Raw genomic sequence first — 22,022 nt, 5'->3', positions numbered from 1 at the left:
TAAAGGACAGACAGAGACATATTAGGAAGCAAGAAAAGAGGAAAGAGATAAGGCATTGTGAAGAAGACTATTATGGCATTTAAATGCCAAAATAGAGGATTGTTGTTATATAAAGAAAACCTAACAGGTGTTTTTGTAAATATCTAACAATTTGTTGTTGTTTTGTTGTTTAATCGTTCAGTCGTGTTTGACTCTTTGTGACCCCATGGACCAGAGCACACCGGGCCCTCCTGTCTTCCACTGCCTCCCAGAGTTTGGTCAAATTCATGTTGGTTGCTTCAATGACATGCCCAACAATCTAACAATCGGCCATGCTAAATACACTAATAGCCAAAGCAAGTTGAATCTTTGGCCAAAATTCTGTGGATGGTTTCTGTGCATACAACAGCAATTGTGCAGCAGGTTCTTCTCACCTTGCAAAGCACTGTTCCCCCTCATACAATCATTTGTTTGGCTAATTTTGCAACCGGTTTAAGACGAAGTACACAAAGGGGAGTTTGCCAGACTGGGAATGTTATGTGTTTGCCCTTATATGGCCTCATAATGCAACAGGAATCCTGCTGCACAGATTTAGAGTGCTTGTTTTGTCCATCAGTATTAAAGAACTATTTATTTATTCAAAATATTTATACCACACCCTTCTCCTCAAAAGGGACCAAGGTATTTTACAATATTAAAACAAGCATTATTAAAATCTTAAAAACAGTTGTAGGATGGAGAGAAAGACTTCCTCTGGTGATCTTAAAACCAGGGAAGGCTCATATAGGGGAATGTAATATTTCAGACAGCATGTATACAAGTTTTGTTTAGGTCAAATACTACACTCTGAATAGTGCCCAGAAACAGATAGGCAGACAGTGGAGTTACTATAACAGGGGAGTTATGTGATCCCTGTAACCAGCCACAGTTATTCATCTGGTTGAAACATTTTGCACCCGCTTCCAATCATCTTCCAAAGGCAGCCACACATAGAATGAGTTTACACCATCTAGCATAGGCTGATTCACTGATCTGTCTTTTGATTAACCAGGAGCATATCCATCTTGTATGAATTAAGTTTCAGTTTATTCACTCTCATCCAGTCCATTATTGACATCAAATACCGATTTAGAACTGAAACAAATTCCTTGGATTTAGATGGAAAGGAGAGAGAAGAAATTGATGTCATCTGCATAATGGTGACACTGAACCCCAAAACTCCAGAAACCTCTCCCAGTAGTTATGCATATGTCAAATAGCACTATCATCAACAGTTTTGTCAATAAGACCGCAAGCATATAGAAAAGTTTAAATGTCCTTTGGCAGAAATCTTGTTCTGTGTAAGACTGATAACGCGGACATTTTCAGCAATTGTTCAGAAATTAAAATGTCCTATTATGCCCTGAGGCTTAATGAGCTTCACCAATCAAGGTCCTACCTTTAAGTGTTGGCATATATTGTTAGTGTCTCAGAAGAGCTGTGTAGGCAATTCAGCTCATCTTTATACATGTGTAAAGAATTGTGGATATGCATTCATTATCATTATCATGTTTCTTTTAACATTATTATAGTATTATAGAAGCTGCAGCCATTTCTTGAAGATTTTCACCTACCTGACTTTTCTGGCTCTTTGTCTTCCTCTATAGTTTGCTTCATAGCTTCTCTTTGCTGTTGGAAACTTTTTCCTAATGGAAGAGTATAAACACAAAGATAATTAGTAATGGGAAACAATCTTCACAGCCATTAAGAAATACATTTTCAAGAGTGATTGTATTTCAAAATGGTTTGATATTTTGATATCTTCTCCCAAAAGAGTGTTGAACTGAAAAAAGAGTTGCCTCTGCATTCACATTTTTGCATTTTTAAAACTGTGAAGTGGAAGGTATTTACAGGATTAAGGGTATTTGCTTTTGACCACATCTTTTCTTCCCCAATTCTCCGCCAAAGGAGGAGACTACGGAACAATAATTTATCGCCGGTTTCCACAAAACAAAAATACAAGTACAGGTAAAATTTAAAACCTCTTGCATGTCATTAATTCATAGGCTTACCATATGTCAGAAGTAGTGCAACAGCAAATAACACAAAACTTTAAAAATACCTCAAATCTTTTCCACAAACCACAGGGTCAAATCCCATTAAAATTTAGATACTATGCTTTTGACTATAAAGGAAGCAAAAATAATGGGAAGCAGTCTAGTTGCCAAAAAGCAAAACAAAACATTAACCCTCCCCTGACTTTTATAATGTCACAATGGCTAGTGGGATGCTAATGAAAAAAATTGCACAACGTCTCAATGTATATTAATCATTTGTAGTTCAACTGTATTAACTGCAGGTTTCAAACACAACACAAAACATAGGAAGATAATGCATCTTAAAATTTTCCTGTCAAATATGTCCACTACATTTAATTTGCTTACCAAAATCATCGAAACAGGAACACAGTGTTATTGCCAACAAGACAAAAACAAACCTCTACTACATGTGCCATTATTTAAACCAGTATTCAGAGCTCTTGTCCAATATTCCACTGCTAGCCCCAACTTGAGTAGAACTACTGACTCAATGGGATTTACATAAGTGTTACAACCTGTGGTGGAACCCCCATGTCACACCTGTCTATCATGGAGAGCTCAAGAGCAGGAGCCTATGAGAGGACAGGAGGGGTGGAACCTAAAGGACAGTTAGACAGTTAGATAGACAGTTAGGGAGGAGAGTTGGAGAAAAGAGGTTTGAGATAGGGAATTGGAGAGAAAGAGAGTTAGGAGATTGAATTGAGGAAGTTTAGACAGAGACTGGAAAGCTGTAATGCTAGAGAGAATAGGAAAGACTTCAAAAACCTAGAGAATAACTAGATAGTCAACGAAGAGTGAAAAAGTTAATGAAAACAAATAAACCAACGTGAAATCAAATGATGTTTAATGAATGATCATAAACATCTGTGATTTTCTCCTGTGATTTGCATAACATCTATAATATCAATGAACGTGTTGTATTGGCCGCACATGCATAAGAGCTATCTATTTGGTATTGAGGGAATAATACCTGGTGGCAGTGTGAAGTGAGGAAACACATCCAGAGGGTGGACTTGTGTTTAAGGCAAAATAAACAAAGGACATTGGATGGACGTCATAAACCATTCAACAATTTAAAAAACATGTCTGCTCTAGTATGAACTAAAAACAGGACATTGTGTCAGAGTATAAAATTTACAGGCCTGAGCAGAACAAATGTATTAATGAGCAGCCATGATGTTCAGGTGTATAAAAATGCTGAGTCACAGTGACTCAGGAGGGCTGGCTCAAAGATGATGCAACATCTGTACTGAATGGATACAGCCAGATGCATAAGTGTATATATGTGGACTGTGTAGAGAAGATGTATTCCTGCTCTTCTGGTGAATTCATGGTGTCATGCTGTCGCTCTGTATATTTGTAAATATCCTGTAAATACACGTCTGGTGCTGAAAGAACCTGATCGTGTCTGAGTGAGTCATTTTGCCACCAGGACCTTGAAGTTACTCTGCTAAATTTCCACATGTTCACACTCTAACACACTGGCCCTTACATTAAAGCTTTTTTATTCAGTGTACCTAAGTTGCTTTCTCTGAAAGAGAACAAAACTGGGATTGTAGTGATACAGAAGCTCAAACTACTTCAATGGTTAAATACCTGGAATAAGGCCTGCCAAAGGCTGATTTTCTTCATCTCCATCCCGATAGGCCTGCCACCAATTTGGATCTTCTTGGCTAATCACATGGAGTATATCTCCCTTTTGAAAGGACAGGCCTAACTCTCTGCAAGGGACATAGGGGTCATCAGATGGATCATAGTCAAAGTGAGCTTTCACATGGATCTAGGAAACAAAGAGGTATAAAAATAAAAATACTCATTCCAAGGATTCCACTCTCAATTCAAATGTAGAATGAAGAGGTCCTACATCGGCAGATGTGCAAGCTACAAATATGGGAAACAATTAATTACAACTCCATTCTCAAAGGCTGACAGTAAATAAGAACTGGAAAATGGAAAAACAAACAGATCCGATTCTGAAAGCATTTAAATTGTATCAGCATTTGAGTTTGCTACAGGGTGGAAAGATTGCAAGACTTTTTTTTAAAACTGAGAACATTATTCTGCATAATATATTTGGACTGGAAAATCTTTCCCAACACTGACCCCCAAAGACACAAACTCAATTTAAACCAGCAAGCTGAATACAAACCACCTCATCCCTCATGAATTATCCATTCTGTGATCATTTTCAGTGACAAATAAACCAGAATATAGATCAATTGGAGACATGTAAACAATTTAAAACAATGCTTTATCTCTCACAAGATAAAACACGATCACTACTCTCTTATCAAATCCAGTCATACACGGAGATGTACATATGAAATCTGCATATCATGCTGCTTCTCCACAGCATTGCTGGATAAGTCTGCATTAGAATAGTCTGGTAACTGGTGCATGGGCAGAGCTGTCCCAATGTCCTATTCTGTGGCTGGCAAGATTTATCATGTGATCGGGTTAGATGTGTCAGGTTAACCCAGCTAGTGCCAGAATACCTTCCCTTCCCTGGAGTCTCACAAAATTTCATACACATCCTGAGAAAAAAATCAGAAGCCTGTGTTCCTCACAGCTGGCATTCATCCCAATAAAGGGTTAATTCCACGACACAAAACTGATGCAACCAAAACCCGGTATACAGTGGTGCCTCGCATAGCGATCGCTCCGTTTAGCACCGAAATCGCTTTGCGATGCATTTTTTGCGATCACAAAAGCGATCACTTTGCAATGTTCCCTATGGGGGAATTTCCCTTTGCGATGATCGGTTCCCTGTTTCGGGAACCGAGCATCGCAAAGCAACAATTTTAAAACAGCTGATCGGCGGTTTCAAAATGGTGGCCGGGTAAACAAAATGGCCACCAGCTGTTTTCTGGGACGGATTCCTCGCTTAAGAAGCACCAGAAATGGCCGCACTATGGAGGATCTTCGCTGAACGGTGAGTTTTAAGCCCATTGGAACGCATTAATTGCATTTTAATGCGTTTCTATGGGCTTTTTTATTTCGCATTGTGAAATAAGTTTTCGTTCTGCAGCGATTTTTGCGGAACGAATCAACGTCGCAATGCGAGGCACCACTGTATTTTCAAACTACAGTTATAATATAATACAGCCTATTCTTTAATATAGGAGAAACATGACATTTTAAATTAGCAACAACAAAACACAACCAACAGAATTAAGTTCATTCTATAATATAAACGCACTACAACAACATACCACAGTCTCCTTAGTAGGTGGTGGTTTGCTCTGCTGACTGGGGATCAGCACAAATGTCAGTGTGCCATGCATGTCCGCCTGTGAAGAAAAGCATAAATAAGTGACTATTTAAAGCAATGTTAATCCTAGCAGCAGTCTTTTGTTTGCATGACAAGCAACTATGATTTGGGTGGGCAAAGGAATTTCAATCACCATCTTTGCTAACCTTTCTTCACTTTCAATTCTAACTTCAGTTTCCCAGTCTTCATTTGGAAAAGCTCCGGCATACATCTATAAAGTACTATTGCCTTCTTTTCAGATATCAACCAGGCCCACCTCGCAAAGTATAAGGAATTATTGAACAATAAGAGTGCTTTAGACCACTGAAGGGAGATAGAATACTTTATTTGATAGGTTTGCTATTTAATCTAGAGGGGGCAGTTCTTTGATTTATTTTTTCAGTCCCAGCTCTGACCGTCAACAGGCAGGGCTGGCACAGACATTGCACTCCTATGAGAGATGTTAGGATAAGGATTAGAATAAAGCAGATGGAATTTCTAGTGATGCATGACTGGAATTTGCTAAGTTAATGGGAACAGCACTCACAGCCAAAGTGAAGATGAACAAAGTGAGTATGTTCCTTATACAGTACCATTTATAGTACTTTAAAAAGATCAGGGATGACAGGATCATATCTCAGGAAGCTTATAATTTAAAACAAATGCAAGCAAATAACAGAAGGGAGGAGAAATAAAAGAAGAGATATGCAAAGGAAGAGTCTGATTAGTTCAGCTATACAACTTTGGGTTTACTTACAATATGACAACATAGTAAGATACAATGAAGTAAAGGATAATATGTGTCAGTGCAAGGAGTCTGAGGGATGACGAAAGGGGAAAAAAGGACTGTGACTCTGGTTTGGACAAGGGAACAACAATTACAAATGGAAAACAAGAAAAGAAGTAGGACGAGATGGCACAACACCTACTCTCCCCCCAAAAGGAGAGGAGAAAAAGAAATGGAAGAAAAGCAAAAACATAGATCTATGAGGTTAAATCTGTACCAGACACCATTTAATTGCACTCCATTTTAATTTTTCAAATAGTTATTTTGGCTGCACTATGAGTGTCTGATGCAAGCCCTGGCTATTTACGGGCAAGTTTGATTTAACTTTCGTAGAAAGCTAGGAAGTTGGGGTAAATTGTAAAAAGTGAGAATGTAGGAAGGGAGCCCAAGTGTAAACCAATCAAATCCTTTCTAATACAGTGGTGCCTCGCTTAATGATTACCTCGTTAAACGACGAAACTGCTTTATGATGAAGTTTTTGCGATCGCTATTGCGATCGCAAAACGATGTTCCTATGGGGAAAAATCACTTAACGACGATCGGTTCCCTGCTTCGGGAACCGATTTTTCACTAGACAATGATTTTAAAACAGCTGATCGGTGGCTTTAAAATGGCCGCCCGCTGCGCAAAATGGCTCCCCGCTGTGCTTTAGGACGGATTTCTTGCTTTACAGGCACCAGAAAATGGCCGCCCTATGGAGGATCTTCGCAAAATGAGCAGGTATTTCGCCCACTGGAACACATTGAACCGGTTTCCAATGCATTTCAATGGGTTTTTTAATTTCGCTTGACGAGGATTTTGCTTAATAGCGATTTGAACGGAACGAATTATCCTCGTCAAGCAAGGCACCACTGAAATAATGCATAGAATTTTTAGATTTTTATCTCCTGTTAGAATTGCATTCAATATTCTTTAAATAACACAATTTTAAGAGGCAAAGAACCCAGTTTCCACTTTCAATTAGAAAATTACCCAGCTTCCAAATTGAGCTGGTTAACCATGTTCCTTCAGAGTCAATGTTGTTACTCTGCAAGAAAATAGACCTTTTTCCTGATTCAGTGGCTGAAGTCCCATTGCTCAGCATATTAAAGCACAATTAGAGTAGGTCCACTGAATCAATGGAACATGCAGATGAGTCGACACATCAGATTCTCATGGATTCTATGGTTCTGTTCTAGTTCCTGCTTCTTACAATGAATCTTATGCACCATGTAAGAGAACCATACCTGCTTATTATGCTACTGAGATCAGGTTTACAAGTGTAGAAGACTTAGCTATCACAAAGAACTTTTTATTTAATCGCTGTGTTATGTTTTTAATTGTTATACTGCTGATAACACGATTACTGTTTACATTACAGTAATTTAATCTGTTCCAGGTAGAATCTGAATCAATGCATCTCACTCCATGTTCTATTTTTGGGAGTAGTCATGGCTTTTTCTATAATAGTGGTTCCCAATCTTGGGTAATCCGGGTGGTCTTGGACTGCAACTCCAAGAAGCCTTCACTACGAGCTGTGCTGGCTGGGATTTCTGGGAGCTGCAGTCCAAGAATTACCCAAGGTTGTGAACTACTGCTCTATAATATGTTATCTTTGAGGTCAAGGCTTTTTCTGTAAGATATTTATGAATGTGGCCTAGGAGTCAAACACAGAACAAAAAAATCACCAATAAACTAACAGAACTTTTCCATGCAAGACAGACTGTATCTACTGAAATCCTAACAGGAAGATGCTACCAAAACCAAAATAATGCCTCATAAGACTGGAAACATTCAATATAGATTATAACCTCCAAGAAAGAAAATGCCGAAGAGTGCAGTGACTAGGACCAATGCAGTAACCTCTCATGCCAGAATGGTGATGTTTGAGGTAATGCAAAAAAGTCTTTTATCATATATGGAGCAATTAATTCCTGATATTCAAGCTGGATGCAGAAAAGGAAGAGGCACTACAGATCATATTTAAACAACTGTGTACTACTGGAATCCATCAAGGAATCTCAGAAGGAAATTATGCAGTGTTTCATACATTAAAGCAAAGCCTTTGATTGTGTGGATCATGAAAACAATGTTAATTGGTTCCAAAAAAAACATCGCTATGGGAAAACATCCTTAAGCGAAACACCATTTCCCATAGGAATGCATTGAAAACCGGTTAATCCGTTCCAGTGGGAACGGATTACCGTCCTTAAGCGAAAATCCCCATAGGAAACATCGCTAAGTGAAACAATGTTTCCCCCATCGGAAAGCTATTGAAATACATTGAAGCCGACTCAATGCATTTCAATGGCCTTCCGATGTCCGTTTTCGCTCATTTTTAAGTGTCTTAAAATGTTTGAAACCTGTTTTAAATGGTTGGAATCGGTAGCGCACCTTGTGAAACCTATGCACACTTAGTTTGGCTTTGTTCTGAGTCTTCGTTAATTTTTGGTGATTTTTTGTTTTCCCCATTTAAATCCATTGAATGGACAGTCCAATGCTTTTCAATGAGGTGGACTAACTATTCCAAGCATTTAAAACAGGTTTCAAACATTTTAAGACAGTTTTAAATGAGCAAAAACGGACATCGTTAAGTGAAATTCCCCCATAGAGAAAATCGTTAAACGATGCAGAAAATTCCTCAAAGAAACCCATCGCGAAGTGAATACATCGTTAAACGAAGCAATCGCTAAGCAAAGCACCACTGTAAATGGGTGGGCCACAACATTTGACTATCCTGATGTGTAACCTATATTCTAGATAAGACATTATAGTTAGGACAAGCTACAGAAAAGTACATCACTGGAAATGACAATAATGCTGGGAGTCATCGAAGGCAGCGGGAAAAGAGGAAGTCCAAACAATAGACATATTGACACAATAAAGGAAGTCATAGCCTTGAATTTGCAAGAGCTGAGCAAGGCTATTAATGACAGGACATTCTGGAGATCACAAATCTGAAGGATCTCCTTAAGTCTGAAGCAACTTGATGGCACAATATATGAAACCCAACGCTGGCAGATATATGTTCTTTCCTATTGTCATTTTAGAAGCATGTCATTTTAGCTTCTAATGAGAGTTCAGGCTTGATTTGCTCCTGATCACACTGATTTATATTACCTAATAGTATTCCTCTGGAAATTAGTTCTAGGTCTAGAGTGTGTTGGTCTTTCATGGAGAAGACTTTCAGAACGGATTAATATTTGCCAACGGTGCTGTCATTAATGCTGTAAATACAGAGGACCATATCAAGATGTTACTGTCCTCTGACATTAGAGTATGCAGTGAGACACTGGGTAAGGTGTTCTCTAAGTATGCAAAGGTGAACTCATTAAAACATAGCTTAAGAAAAACAAACCAATGCCTATACAGGAGTTTAACAAATGTTAACGGTGCAATTAATACAGTTGGATTAAGTAAGAATATCTTAAGATAAGAAAAATATTCAAATATCCTGAAAGGAAGTAAAAGAATCAACATACCAGTAAGTCAAAGACCTCATTGACATCTTTCCCACGGATTTCAATTCCATTAATTTCCAGAACTTCATCACCTTCATGTAACAGACCACTCTTTTCTGCAGCACCTCCTTTTACTATTCGACTGATGATAACTGAATCCATTTCATTACGCACTGTAGCACCCTGAAAAAATTTGAGAGTAGAAATTTAAAAGTAACAGAAATATCTTGTAAGGTACAGCGATTAGAGATTGCATGGAGGAAAGTCTAGGTTCAGATCTCAGACGCTATTCTTCTCACAGCCTAAACAACTTCATGGGTTGTTGCAGAAATAAAAGGGTGAGGACATTATTTATGCTAAACTCTAGCTAAAGATGTGAAGGTATGAGAAAAAGCAGGAAATTTTGGAATGAGTTCTTTCCATTTTCTCTCTAGTAAAAATTTTTAAATTTTTCCAGTGGAAAAATAAACTTTGAGCAACACTTCAAAAAAGCCTATAAGTCTTTTCTTTTTCTGCATAAACAAAATATTTTATGACAATGATTTACTCACACAGAACTGCCTGCCAGCAACTGCCTAATATGGAAATTTGTATATTAGGCAACATACAGAATTAGAATGATAGTTCCTACGCATACTTTAGATACACACAGTACTCAAATCCAAACTGCATTTCTGCACCTAGCATTTTGTGCATATTGGTATATATATGTGAAGGCTTTGTAGCTTGTGCATTACTGTTTGCCTTTTTCAAGTGACATTTGCTCAGTCTGGTGGACACAGTTCAAGTACTTTGACCAGATTCCTGTAACATTTTGCAGCACATACTCTGGGTTCACAGAGGAAATCAGTGTACACTGACCATCCTTGTGAATTCAACAACTCTAAGAGGATTTTGGCCCTTATTTTGTTTATTATAAAAGTTTGATAATTCTATAAATATGCTAAACAATACCAACTGTATATACTACCCAAATTATGAATGAAGCACTTTATGCTGCTAAAACTGAAAAACTGGTTTAGGTTTGCTAAGAAAGGATACACCATATGCTAAATTGCACCACACATTTCAATTTTTCCAAAATGTCTTTTTCCCTTCTTTTTAAAAAAACTTTAAAATATGAGAAATTGTATATCTCTTAACCAATCATGAGCAAGACTGAATAAGACAGAAACATAACAAACAATTTGATGAATTTCTAGAAGAAATTAAACATTTTCTTAATTTATATGCAATACTTTAGTTTTTACAGTTTGCGCATTGGAGAAAACAGATTACACAGAATGGTATATAGCAAGTTTATAGTCCATTGATCTATATCATATCTATTAAGAGACCCTGAAAGGATCTCTTCTGAAAGTTTTTTTTAAAGAACTAATTTATACTGTGTTTATATTGGTTCTTGGGTTCACTTTATTGTTCTTTTAAAAAGCATCAATTATTATGGATTTGCTAGTTGCTTTCAATTAAAAAAATGGGATAAAACCATTAAAGGTAGAAAAATAAAAGGATAGACTTCTATGCGCTTAATACATGAAAATAATACATACATATTTGTATACTTATTCATTTATAAAAGGCATAGAGGTCCAGGGGTTTTACCTGCTCTTCTCTGGAGTTTTTTACAGCTCTTTAAAAAAAGGTGGGTGGTGAATGCCTACTATTCCCCTTGAGGGCATAAGGGAACTTTCTGAGCCAATTTATTTAAAAGAATTAAAAATATATATTTTGAATTTTGTTGGGAACATATTTTGGCCCTGCGATATGCATGCAGACCACAGGTTGTGCATGCCACCTTGATAGCAAAAAATATATTCCACTATTTGACTGATTATACCCCATTCAGGATGACTTGCAGCAATTAAGACTGATTAGGAAACACAGCAACATTCCATAGAAATAACACTAGTGACAAAACAGACAGGTTCAGAAGACAGCATAAAGACTAAATAGAAAATTACCTACACACTAAAAAAAAAGTCTTGCTAAAATTAGAAAGTTTCTGCCATCAACTGGAATATGACAAGAGAGAGAACTTATAAAGCAGTGGTCCCCAACCTTGGGCGTCCAGATGTTTTTGGACTATACCGCCCAGAAGCCTTCACCACCACCTCTTCTGGCCAACATTTCTGGGAGTGGAAGTCCAAGAACATCTGGAGGCCCAAGGTTGGGGACCACTTTTATAAAGCAACTGAGCCTCACAAAGGAAATGATTCCTCAGATAAAAAAGACATAAAGCAGCAACTGTCAGAACCCTGACCCCACAGTTGATTCTATCTGCAGCAATTGGAATAGTACTTGTGTGGTTAAATGAGATCTGGTACTAACAATTGTTCTTTTGATTACCAAAGGGGAGAAAAAATCCAGAGCTTTCAGATGACAGTCCCTTTTTCCTTTCCTCTTCCCAACATAATGAAAACTGTGATTTCATGGTTGTGCAGTGGCAAAAGCAAAGTGCAGTTACAGACAAAGAAACAGTAAAATGGCAATGGAATGAGCTTTGGTGTCCTCTTCATATCACCATGAGAGTAACTGAGGTCAAGATAAAATGGTGCAACCCAAGCATTGATCAAATTCTATTACTTCTCCCGTCTGCGAAATCCACTGGCATAAGTTTCAGTTGTGAACTGCTGATTGTTAAGAATTTAGCATAGTCAAAGCAAAGCAAAAGTGTGTTACTTATATACCACCCTACAGTACTTAAAGCACTCTCTGGATGGTTTACAATTTAATTATGCAAGCTACACATCCCACCCTCTAGTGAGCTGGGTACTCAGTTCACCAATCTTGGAAGGATGGAAGGCTGAATAAAGTATGAGCTAGTTACTTGAGCCCATCAGGATCAAACTCATGTTGTGAGCAGAGTTTTGACTGCAGTACTGCACTGTACCACAAGGCTCCAAATTACACAACAGTTACATAACTCATCGTGTGACAATGGACAAAATCCTCATGCGTAAGTTTCTGTTGTAATTCAGATCAGGTGCTGATTTAACTTAAGCTCATGGAAAGCTTCCCATCCCCTGTTTTAGGTTCCAAGGCTCCAGAGGGCTCCCTTTTGCACAGGGGAAGAGTTTGGGAGTCTCAGGACAGGAGTGGGAACGTGTAGCTTGCATAATCTCATTAATGCTCAGTTTCCTAATAAATGTTTCCTATGTAAGAAGTCACTTCACAGATTTTCTTACGAGGAATAAAACAAATTTTCCTGTATAACCTAAGAAAGATGAATCATAACTAATCACATGTTATTCAGTTGCAACATCATAGCACAGAATCAGCAGTACAATAAAAAAGGTGAGTTGCACAAGCATCTCCTTCTTTATGCCTAAGAGGTTGTTTTTTGTTTTAAAGAAAAGACTGCATTCTCAATATCAGCCCAATTATTGAGGGTAATAAAAATGGGAGACATATTTTTATGACCTTGTCTCAGTTTACTCACCAATGGAATATCTCGAGCCTTTTCAATGCGAACTATTTTAACTGTCTCTCCTCCATAGAGACCAACATTCTCATAAATCTTTTCATCTGTCATTGGTTCTGGCTGCATTTCCTGCTCAGCAACTTTATCATGAGCTAAAAGGAGTGCCTGGGATAAAATAAAAGGTATAATTTATAGAGGATTTTATTCACTATACTGGAGCTACACTATACTGGGTAGAATCCTCTTGCCCTGCTACATGCTCAGTGGGATTTTTCTGGAACTCATGCAAGAAGGTATCTAATACTCCCTTGTGCAAATATAAGCTCAGCTGGAACCAATGAAATGGTCTTCAACTTCTGCAACAGCAACCAGGAGATCACAGGAGCTTTGTGGCTGGAGTTTTTCACTTCATCCTCAGTAAACAGCATACTGGCCATCATGAAGGATGACTTAAACATTTTACAAGGCAAGATGAAGCCCAATGTTGTTTTCCCAGTGTTCTCACATAAGAGAGGCTATAATCAAGAACTGGGTTTTGAAAATGAATGCCACAGAAGACAGCCTTCACCAAAGTACTATTCCCACCTCACAACTTTGCAGTGCCTAGCCTGATTAAGTTTAATTGCATCTGTCCTGTAACAAAGCAACATAAAAGGATATTGCACATTCCTGTTATGTCTGACTTTGGGCTGTAAACATACACTTCTGTCACACAGATTTTACTTGAAAGTGACATTTTTCATGCATTGTATGATATACAGTGTGTTGTGAAGATTGCACTCTGGACGTTTTCACAGACCAAGGTACAAGCTTTTTTGTTTTAAACACAGCATTTCTTTGTCAGAAGGAACTGCTGTAGCCTAGAAGTCACACAAAACTCCAGCTCCATCTACAGATCCATCTTCCATGCAAATATTACTCCTTTAAACCATGTAGTTTTATCATATTGGAACAGAAAAAAGTAAATGTCAAAATACATTTACAATACAGATGTTAAGAAATAAATGTAAATGTACGATACATCACATCACAACTATTCCTACCTGAATATGAGGGGCATTCAGTAAAGAATTAAGTTCCAGTCCATCTTTTTGATGACTAGGCTTCAAAACACTCTGTACCTGAAAGACAGAACACAACAATTGTGATGTCAAAAAGTATTCTCCTCAATGATACCTTTTCTATGACTCATAAGGGTAGAACCAAATGTTCCATCAGGAAATAATTATGGTCTCAACCCATGTTTCTTAATAATAAGGTAAATAAAGATGAATGTATGTTCTGCAACCATGTCCTTCCAATGGGGAAGAGTCTGAGAAAGCATAATCTTTTCCTCCTTATTCTCCTCCTCACAACTATTTCTCTCTAGTTGACCTACAAGATTAGGCATAAGGGAAGTTAGGAATAGAGAAAGTGTGTGAGGTAGTTCCTGTGAACCACAGAGTGGTGGGCAAAGAAAAGTCTGGAATTTTCTCTTGCCACTTCTCCCCTGAAAATCCTGTAAGCTTGCATTCATCTAATGCAAGGAACATCGGATTTTAACCCCTGTCTACTGAACCAGCTTCAGCTTCAATCTAAATTCTCTCTAGTTAAAGGGGGTTCATTCTTATAACTAAGTAATATTCTGATTAAATGGTACAGAGTAGTATTATTAGGACAACAAGGGAAGTTTTACATGTCTGTGGCCTAATTTACCATAGGATTATTTGCTCATGTGGCAGTCCATAATACTATAATTAAAATTGTAAACCGCCCGGAGAGTGCTTGTAGCGCTATGGGGCGGTATATAAGTCCAATAAATAAATAAATAAATAAATATAAAAATGATTGTATAAAACTAAAATGTATACATAAACTATATAAATTAATATCTTTGTATAAATGCAAACAATTGGAAATTAGATGCAAAATGATAGTGCTGTATATAGCTCAGACCTCCTGTCCCTTTTAAATTACTCTGATAGGTTCCATGTGTATGCTTTACAGGATTATGTTTGCATTTCAAAGAGAATTAAATCTTCAGAGGTACTATGACATTAGCTTTGATCCATCACTACTTGTTTGGGAGCAATAAAATATGATGAAAGAATTAGACACTGTGTGAAGCCTGTTTGGTCTGTTTTCCTGCACTAAACAAAAGTCGATCTTATTCTTAAGGCACTTAAAATCCCAAAATATAATAAAATATTTATAAATAAAAACTTTCTCATAGGTTATATACAGAATGGCTGAAATATTCTGTAGAAGATTGACAACATCATCAGATGCAGCAATTTTTCAGAAATAAGACATTTCTGACTTCTCCCAGAAAGATCCTGAGGCTCTCAGGGAATCCCTTCTGTCACTAGGAAGTCACTGGGCATTGTGTGACAGCACAGAAGTCTACAATTACTGAAAATCACTGCTGCCAATGGCAATTTTAGGTAATTAAAGTCTCCACCCACATTTTGTGGTTCCCAATGGCTTTTGATGACAAAAGGAAAGATTTATGACCTTGGTTTTGTGTAGAAATATTTTATTCATGAGACATCACTGTGGCTCACATTGTCATCAACCTTACCCGGTGTACCTTACAGATTTCAGGCAATATATAATAACTAAAGAGATGTGGTACATGTTCAGTAATGATTACAAGTTTGTTGTTTTTGTTTCTCTTCTTGGGATGTTACATTACAGATCAATTTATTACAATAACTCCTGTATTGTTTTCACATTTTCTACAATTGGTACTTTAAAAATCTCAAATATTTTATATGAAGTTATCTTGTTGTACAAATCAAAACAGATAATATAATTCTTCTATACATCAAATGATAACTGTGTGACTTTTTTTGTAAAACTGATCTGATTCTGGGAACTTTATTTTTCCTGTTCATATACAGAGAGGGGAGCATTGTTTGCTGAGCATAGACAGCATGTACTACATATGATAAAGAAAGGGTGAACAGTAAACAGCAGAGAAAGAAATACTATATGAGTTCTGTTTATTTTTTTCATCAATTCTGACCCACATGCTCAAGGTCTCCTACTGCAACTTCTGAGGTTTTGGAAATACACTACAAAACTCACTGCAATATGTCCTATCAATAGATTGCTGCTTAGGCAGGCCCATTATTCAACTTGGATTAATTGTCACAAACATAGTGAACAAAGTGTATTGACTGTTTTATTGTTATCCCATATTTATATTATATAATTTAAAAAGAAACAAATAATTAACTGTGTAGGAATTAGGCCCTAGCAAAACCATTATGCTAGCTCTATTATAACTACATCTATGTGCAAATGTTTCTACATTATTTAGAGATGGAGAAACTGAGGGGACAATTTCACCAAACTTCTTGAAGGGAAAGAGGTTTTCCAACACCTTCTTCAAGGTGTAGCTTGGCCTCAGAAGTGACTATAACAGGTCTCTTCTTTTCTTTCCTGATTTTTTTTTTGAGGGGGGTACTGTCACTATAGTGGCAGCTACAGCAATTGTACTAGTAGCCTGGTCACCATTTTGACTGCTCTGCAAGGCCTTATATTTAATGTATTATTGCACACTCTGGTGGTACTGGACAAAGCACCAAAAGATGGCAGAGAATATTTGGAAATTATTTTGCAACGTTGCTGTCAATTGCTAGGGGAGTAAAAAAAAAAGAAAGGATGCTTCAAAGAAAAATATCTTATCAGAAATTTTGGCTTAGCACTAGTTCTCATTCTTTATTTATTTATTTTATTTATTTATTTGATTTCTATCCCGCCTATCTGGTCTTATTCGACCACTCTAGGTGGCTTTAGTATTCACCACCTGCCACAGTAACTGTAGATACATTTTGTATCTACATTTTGGTTTTATTGCAAAATATACTTACAAGATCAGCTCCTTCCATGTAAAACTCTTCTAAATAGGTAGGAATGAGAGAAGTGTTGTGTCCAGCTTCAGGAAGAAGGTGAAGCTAAGGTCGTGTCTGTCACCCAAATTAACAGTTTAACTTTCCCATGAAAAAGTTTCCTTCCTCTGCCCCCCTACAACACATAATTCTCAGGGACTTTTACATTTTCTTTTGATGTTATTTTTGTTTCTATAACATTACAATCTAGCCAAGAGCAGTTCGATTGTTTTTCCCTGTTTCTTGATCTGAAAAAGCCTTGTGAGAAGGACTCACGGTGTCTCTCCACAAGTTTTAACTGATGTATGGAAGTTTGTCAGATAACCACAAAGATAAATGTGCAATGAATGACAGTATATTTACACCAGGGGTCTCAAACATGCAGCCTGGGGGCCATTTGCGGCTGCCGGATGATAGTTTGTGGCCCCCGCCTTGCCTGACCCCGAAGCACCCACGTGTCCTCTGCTGTCAAGAGTAAAAAAAAGCCTCGCTTCGCTTGCCAGCTCTCTCCCAAGACATTGCCTGTTTGTGTGCATGCACGAGCACGCACCTGTGGGGGCCCTGCCCCATTGTTTAATTTCACAGGTACCGATGGGGGCTTTTCTCCTTTGGCAAGGCGATTCTGTGAGGGATTTTTTAAAATTTTATGTCATGCCCTCCCCCCCTCCCCAGCTAGGCGTTTGCTGGCGCTCCCTCCCTTCTCTGCTTCTTTGTCCTACTGCTGGAGGTGGTAGTGAAGAAGGAGCTGGAGGGGGTCGTGGCTGGTGACGAGGGCTTGCGTGGCCCTCCTCCTCGGAGCCCCAGTCGGGCTAAGGAAACTTCTGGGCGGCTTCCTCAGGCTCTTGCTCTGCGTGGCGGAAAATCTGATGCGGCCCAGCCTCACCCAGACTCTGCCTCCAGCGGCCCTCAGGTAAAGTGAGTTTGAGACCCTTGATTTACACACATCCTCAGCCATCTCATGTGGATGGTAAGGACAAAAATCCTGAAATTTGCCCATAAGAATTTTCCCCAAATTTCTCCCTTTTAAAAATTATTTTTGAAAGAAATTTCATTTCTATCAATCTGGAAGATTTTAAGAAAGATGGTCACAATTCTGATGTGAGAAATTGTTGACGGAGCAATAATTTTAATTGCTTTCATAATAGAAGAATGAGTCTATGCAGTGAATCTTTCAATATGATAAACCTACTGTTATTTTTAGATGTCTACTACATGCTATAGGACCTAGAATTTCTAAATCTCTAAGCAGGGTTGCCACTGAAATTTTATTTTTCCTTGATTTTCCCTGACTAACATTTGTCAATTTCCCTCACTACCATTCAAATATAACCACAAGTTAAAAATGAATAGGTCATGTTGCATTAATGCAAGTTTAATGAAATGTTCCACTCTACAACTACACAAGTCTTTGACAAAAATATTTGTCAAAGTAAGTAATATCAGCTTCTTTAAACATTAACTACAGCAACATCTGTTTTGCAAATTGCACCAAAAATTACATCAAGACACAAACTTCAATTCAAGTGAAAGCTAACAAATGACATTTTTGTTACTGTTTGAAAGGTACACTAAAAATTATATAAACATTCTATCTAAAATGATTTCTCTAAAGCCACATTATGAAACTTATACATTTTGAAGTTGCACTAATAATCAAGTTAGAAATTTGAATATAAGTAATCTGTTTTTAAAGAATAAAGATTTAAGATATAAAACTATAACTTCTACAGTTTTATCTTTTTATTTATCTTTTTATTTTGTAACTTTTAGTTATTCATAAATTGTTTCCTCTTCCATGTTGGCTTCTTTTCTCAGTCTTTTTAAAAGCATTTTCAAGATGTTTAATTAGTCCCTCAAGTTTCTTATTTTCTTTTTTCTTGTTGCTTATGGTGTTTAGCCTCCAAGTGCTCTGTGCAGTGTGTATGAGGATGCCTGACTGCAACAGATTCATATCAATTACAACAGATTCAAGTCCTCCACAGTTCAAAACAGCATGGTAAATCTGATGTTGACAGACAACAGTTTCTTCATGCAAGTTCTCAATTAACATTGATTTATTAACTGAACGTCCACTTGCAACACAAGCATTACAATGAGACAAGATAAGGCACATTTTGACAACAGTCCACAGGTCTGAGAAACTTTTGTTGGATATCAAAATACCACTGTAAAATGTATCTAGTCCAACTTCATCATTTTGTTTTGCAACATATGGTTGAAACTGAGCCTTGAACTTATTGTGGACAGCTGTGGTTAAAGTAGTGTGCTGCTGCTTTAATTTTCTCCCGCTACTGTGTCATTGATCTGATTTGCTGCATGTACAGCTTCAAGAACAGCCCCTATTCTGGTGATTCCATGATTTGGCTTGTATAAAATGATAGTAGGATCTAATGCTGATAGGCCACACACCATCTTGAACTTCAAATGACTTCTCTAAATCAACTTTTCAACAACAGCTACTACAATGTTTCGACACTCTAGGCCAGCGATGGTGAACCTATGGCACGCGGGCCACAGCTAGCACACAGAGCCTTCTCTGCGGGCACGCGAGCCGTAAGTCACTACATCACTACCTCCGGCAGCCAAACCTAAGGAGGCAGCTGCAGCCGTGGTGCTAGCGCCCCGACAGGCAGTGGGCCAGGATCCGGAGCAGCTGGTGCTGGCGGGGTTGGGCACAACTGGAAGCGGATCCAGAGTGGGGTCTGGAGGCACCTCTGTGCCCGGGATTCCCCCTTCTGCCACTGTCCACCAGTCTTGTTTTCTTTTCAGTTTGGGCACTCAGGTTCAAAAAGGTTCTCCGTCATTGCTCTAGGCAAAACTTGGCCATCTGACATTCACTCAGTTTAGTTTCTTTCAACAGTTTTTTTTTTGCTGCAAAGCCAATGTCAACCTTGCTTCTGTCAAGCAAGTTCTCAGACAATTTCATGTCAATTTGTTAACTACGAGAAACCAGAAGACATGTTTTGCAGCTTTTCCGATTTTATGCAGTGACTCATTAGCTTCTTGATTAGCTTACAAGTTCTTCATACAAAAAAAGGCTTTTGATTTTGAAACCTCTGTAAAAATGGCTCACAATCTCCAGCAATAGTTTTTATGAAAGCCATTTTGCACTTCATGAGTGGATTTTGCACTGCAACTTTAATACAAAGTACAGGTTTACTGTGGGGGAGTTTCGCTTCTTCCACATACTTCCTGATGTTGTCAGAAACAGTCATAGCTCTATCAAGGCACTTAACATTCTCCAACCACCTAGTGGAGCAAAACTTCAGGGGAAATAGTGTGCTTCCAGTCATAGCAGTGTATGTTGCCCACCTGGGGAATCTTTGAACAGATCATACATATTGTGCAAGATTGAATTCAAGTTCCATTTCACTGCTTGCAATCCTGTTTTAAAAGACCCATGTACAACACGAAGGATATAAGTTCCGAAGTCAATCAATTCTTTCCCTTCGCCTTTACAGTCAATGTTGGTTTTAATTTTTTCTTTTAGTTTTCTCAGAAAAAGGTGATTTACATTTGGCCCATCCATAGATACCTGTAATAATTTTGCAACTGTTAAAGAAAACATGTCTTCTTGAAACTTCTGAAGTTCTTCAGCAGTAGCAGTTTGAAGAAAAACACTGGTTAGATTACTTGTGGAAACTTTATGACAGTAATCATCCCAAACATGAACCACTAAATCCATTTGTCCCTTTTGAACCACCATATTCAAAGCTTCATCAAAACAGGTAACAAATGTTTGGTATTGTTTCAGCTGTTTCAGGAAAAGATCACAGAAATATGGTGCCAAGCCAAAATCAACAACATACATTGCTTTTGATTTTCCAAGATGGAACTGTTGAGCTATCTGGCTATCTGAGAACATCTGCTTGAATAACTCACTGAGGTTGTTACAAGAGTTAAATGACATCTCCTTCATCACCAGTTGCAAAGCCCACAGGCACTCTGCTGTCCTAACACAGTCCTTGATTACATAGGCAGCCACACTAGTTGGTGTGGTGGGTAATTCTTTGCCATTTTCATCACTCTGATCATGTTTTCCAGTTTTTGCAGGGACCGCCCCTTCACCCTCTCTGGTTTTACTATCTGAACTTGTACTTGGCTTTGAACCTAAACATATTATGATGGACTGTTGACATGATTTAATTTTCAGATTCTTCTGATGCACAGGTCCTTGTACTCGAGACACCACAGCTCTAATTCCCATATAACTTAGTTCAAAGGTTTTGTAGGTCACTTTACAATAACCTTTGCATTTGTCTCCAGCAACTGGTGATAATCATGGAACAAAGTCAGGATGAAGTTTGAAATCCAGCCACTGCATATTAAAAACTGTCCTCTTATAAGCCATCTTCAAAATGTAGTTCCAGATATAGCCATACACAGAACCACCTGCCTGACACGAAGATGTTAGCAGATTTGTTTTCTGGCAAGTAGGAACTTTTGGAAGCTGGGAAAGTTTCACTTTCACTTTCTGGTTCCAGAAAGTGTAATGAGCAGATTGGCAGCAAGAAAGAATGTGAAGTTTAAATGCTTGCAGATCATTTCTGCAATCTAGAGAAGCACACAAGCCTCATTTGCAACCTTTATGCATGGGAGAAGTCAGGGAAGGGGGTGAGAGAGCTGGTACTCTGTAAACTCCAGCAGGAACAAGCAATTACTTTACATGGTGCAGAGTAAAAAGTGCTAGTTGACTGTGAAATCCAACAGTGGCAAAACTCATTTGCAACTCTGTGCTGGGTTTAGCAGTAGACAAAATGTCCATTCCATACACAAGCATGATCCAAAAACATGATTATCTTTATATGTAGGTTAAATGCAGTACTACCAGGTAGAGATGAAAATAGTTAGATGTTTAAAGTTTGTATCTTGCTAAATGTTTACACTAGCCTTGCTTTGCAAATGCTACAGGCAGACCTTGGAAATCATGCAGGGACAGAGCTCAACAAACACTTTAGGCTTGTTGCTGGGGGTGGAGCTGAGAAAAAGGTGGTGCTGGGAAAGGGCATCATTAAATTTTACTTGTATTCTGCTACTTCACTATTCCAGCTGCCACAAGAACAGATCATGCTCTTGCAGCAGCAGGTCAAAATCCACTGCTTGAATATATTTTAATCACAATTTCCCTCACTTCCTTACTTCAAACCAATTTCCCTGACTTTTCCTGACCAATTTCCGTTTCCCTGATTTTC

General features: G+C 38.0%; 1 protein-coding gene across 6 annotated transcripts in view; it reads right to left on the bottom strand.

Moving 5' to 3' along the window:
* Positions 1-22,022, bottom strand: part of PALS1 (protein associated with LIN7 1, MAGUK p55 family member) — a 76,460-nt gene that overhangs the window by 11,554 nt on the left and 42,884 nt on the right. For 4 of the 6 annotated variants that reach the window (XM_020799761.3, XM_078390344.1, XM_020799768.3 and 1 more), the window contains 6 exons: positions 13,999-14,076; positions 12,974-13,120; positions 9,556-9,717; positions 5,270-5,347; positions 3,654-3,837; positions 1,593-1,664 (listed from right to left, as the gene is read on the bottom strand). In XM_020799761.3, coding sequence (XP_020655420.1) covers positions 1,593-1,664; positions 3,654-3,837; positions 5,270-5,347; positions 9,556-9,717; positions 12,974-13,120; positions 13,999-14,076 — 721 coding nt within the window. The remainder of the gene's footprint in view (positions 1-1,592; positions 1,665-3,653; positions 3,838-5,269; positions 5,348-9,555; positions 9,718-12,973; positions 13,121-13,998; positions 14,077-22,022) is intronic. The other 2 variants (XM_072986120.2, XM_078390348.1) reach the window with 1 other exon arrangement.

This window comes from Pogona vitticeps, chromosome 1 (genome assembly GCF_051106095.1).
Source record: "Pogona vitticeps strain Pit_001003342236 chromosome 1, PviZW2.1, whole genome shotgun sequence".
In the NCBI taxonomy this organism is placed as follows: Eukaryota; Metazoa; Chordata; class Lepidosauria; order Squamata; family Agamidae; genus Pogona; species Pogona vitticeps.
Note: the sequence above shows the minus strand (reverse complement) of the source record. Positions and strands in the feature narration are given on the sequence as shown.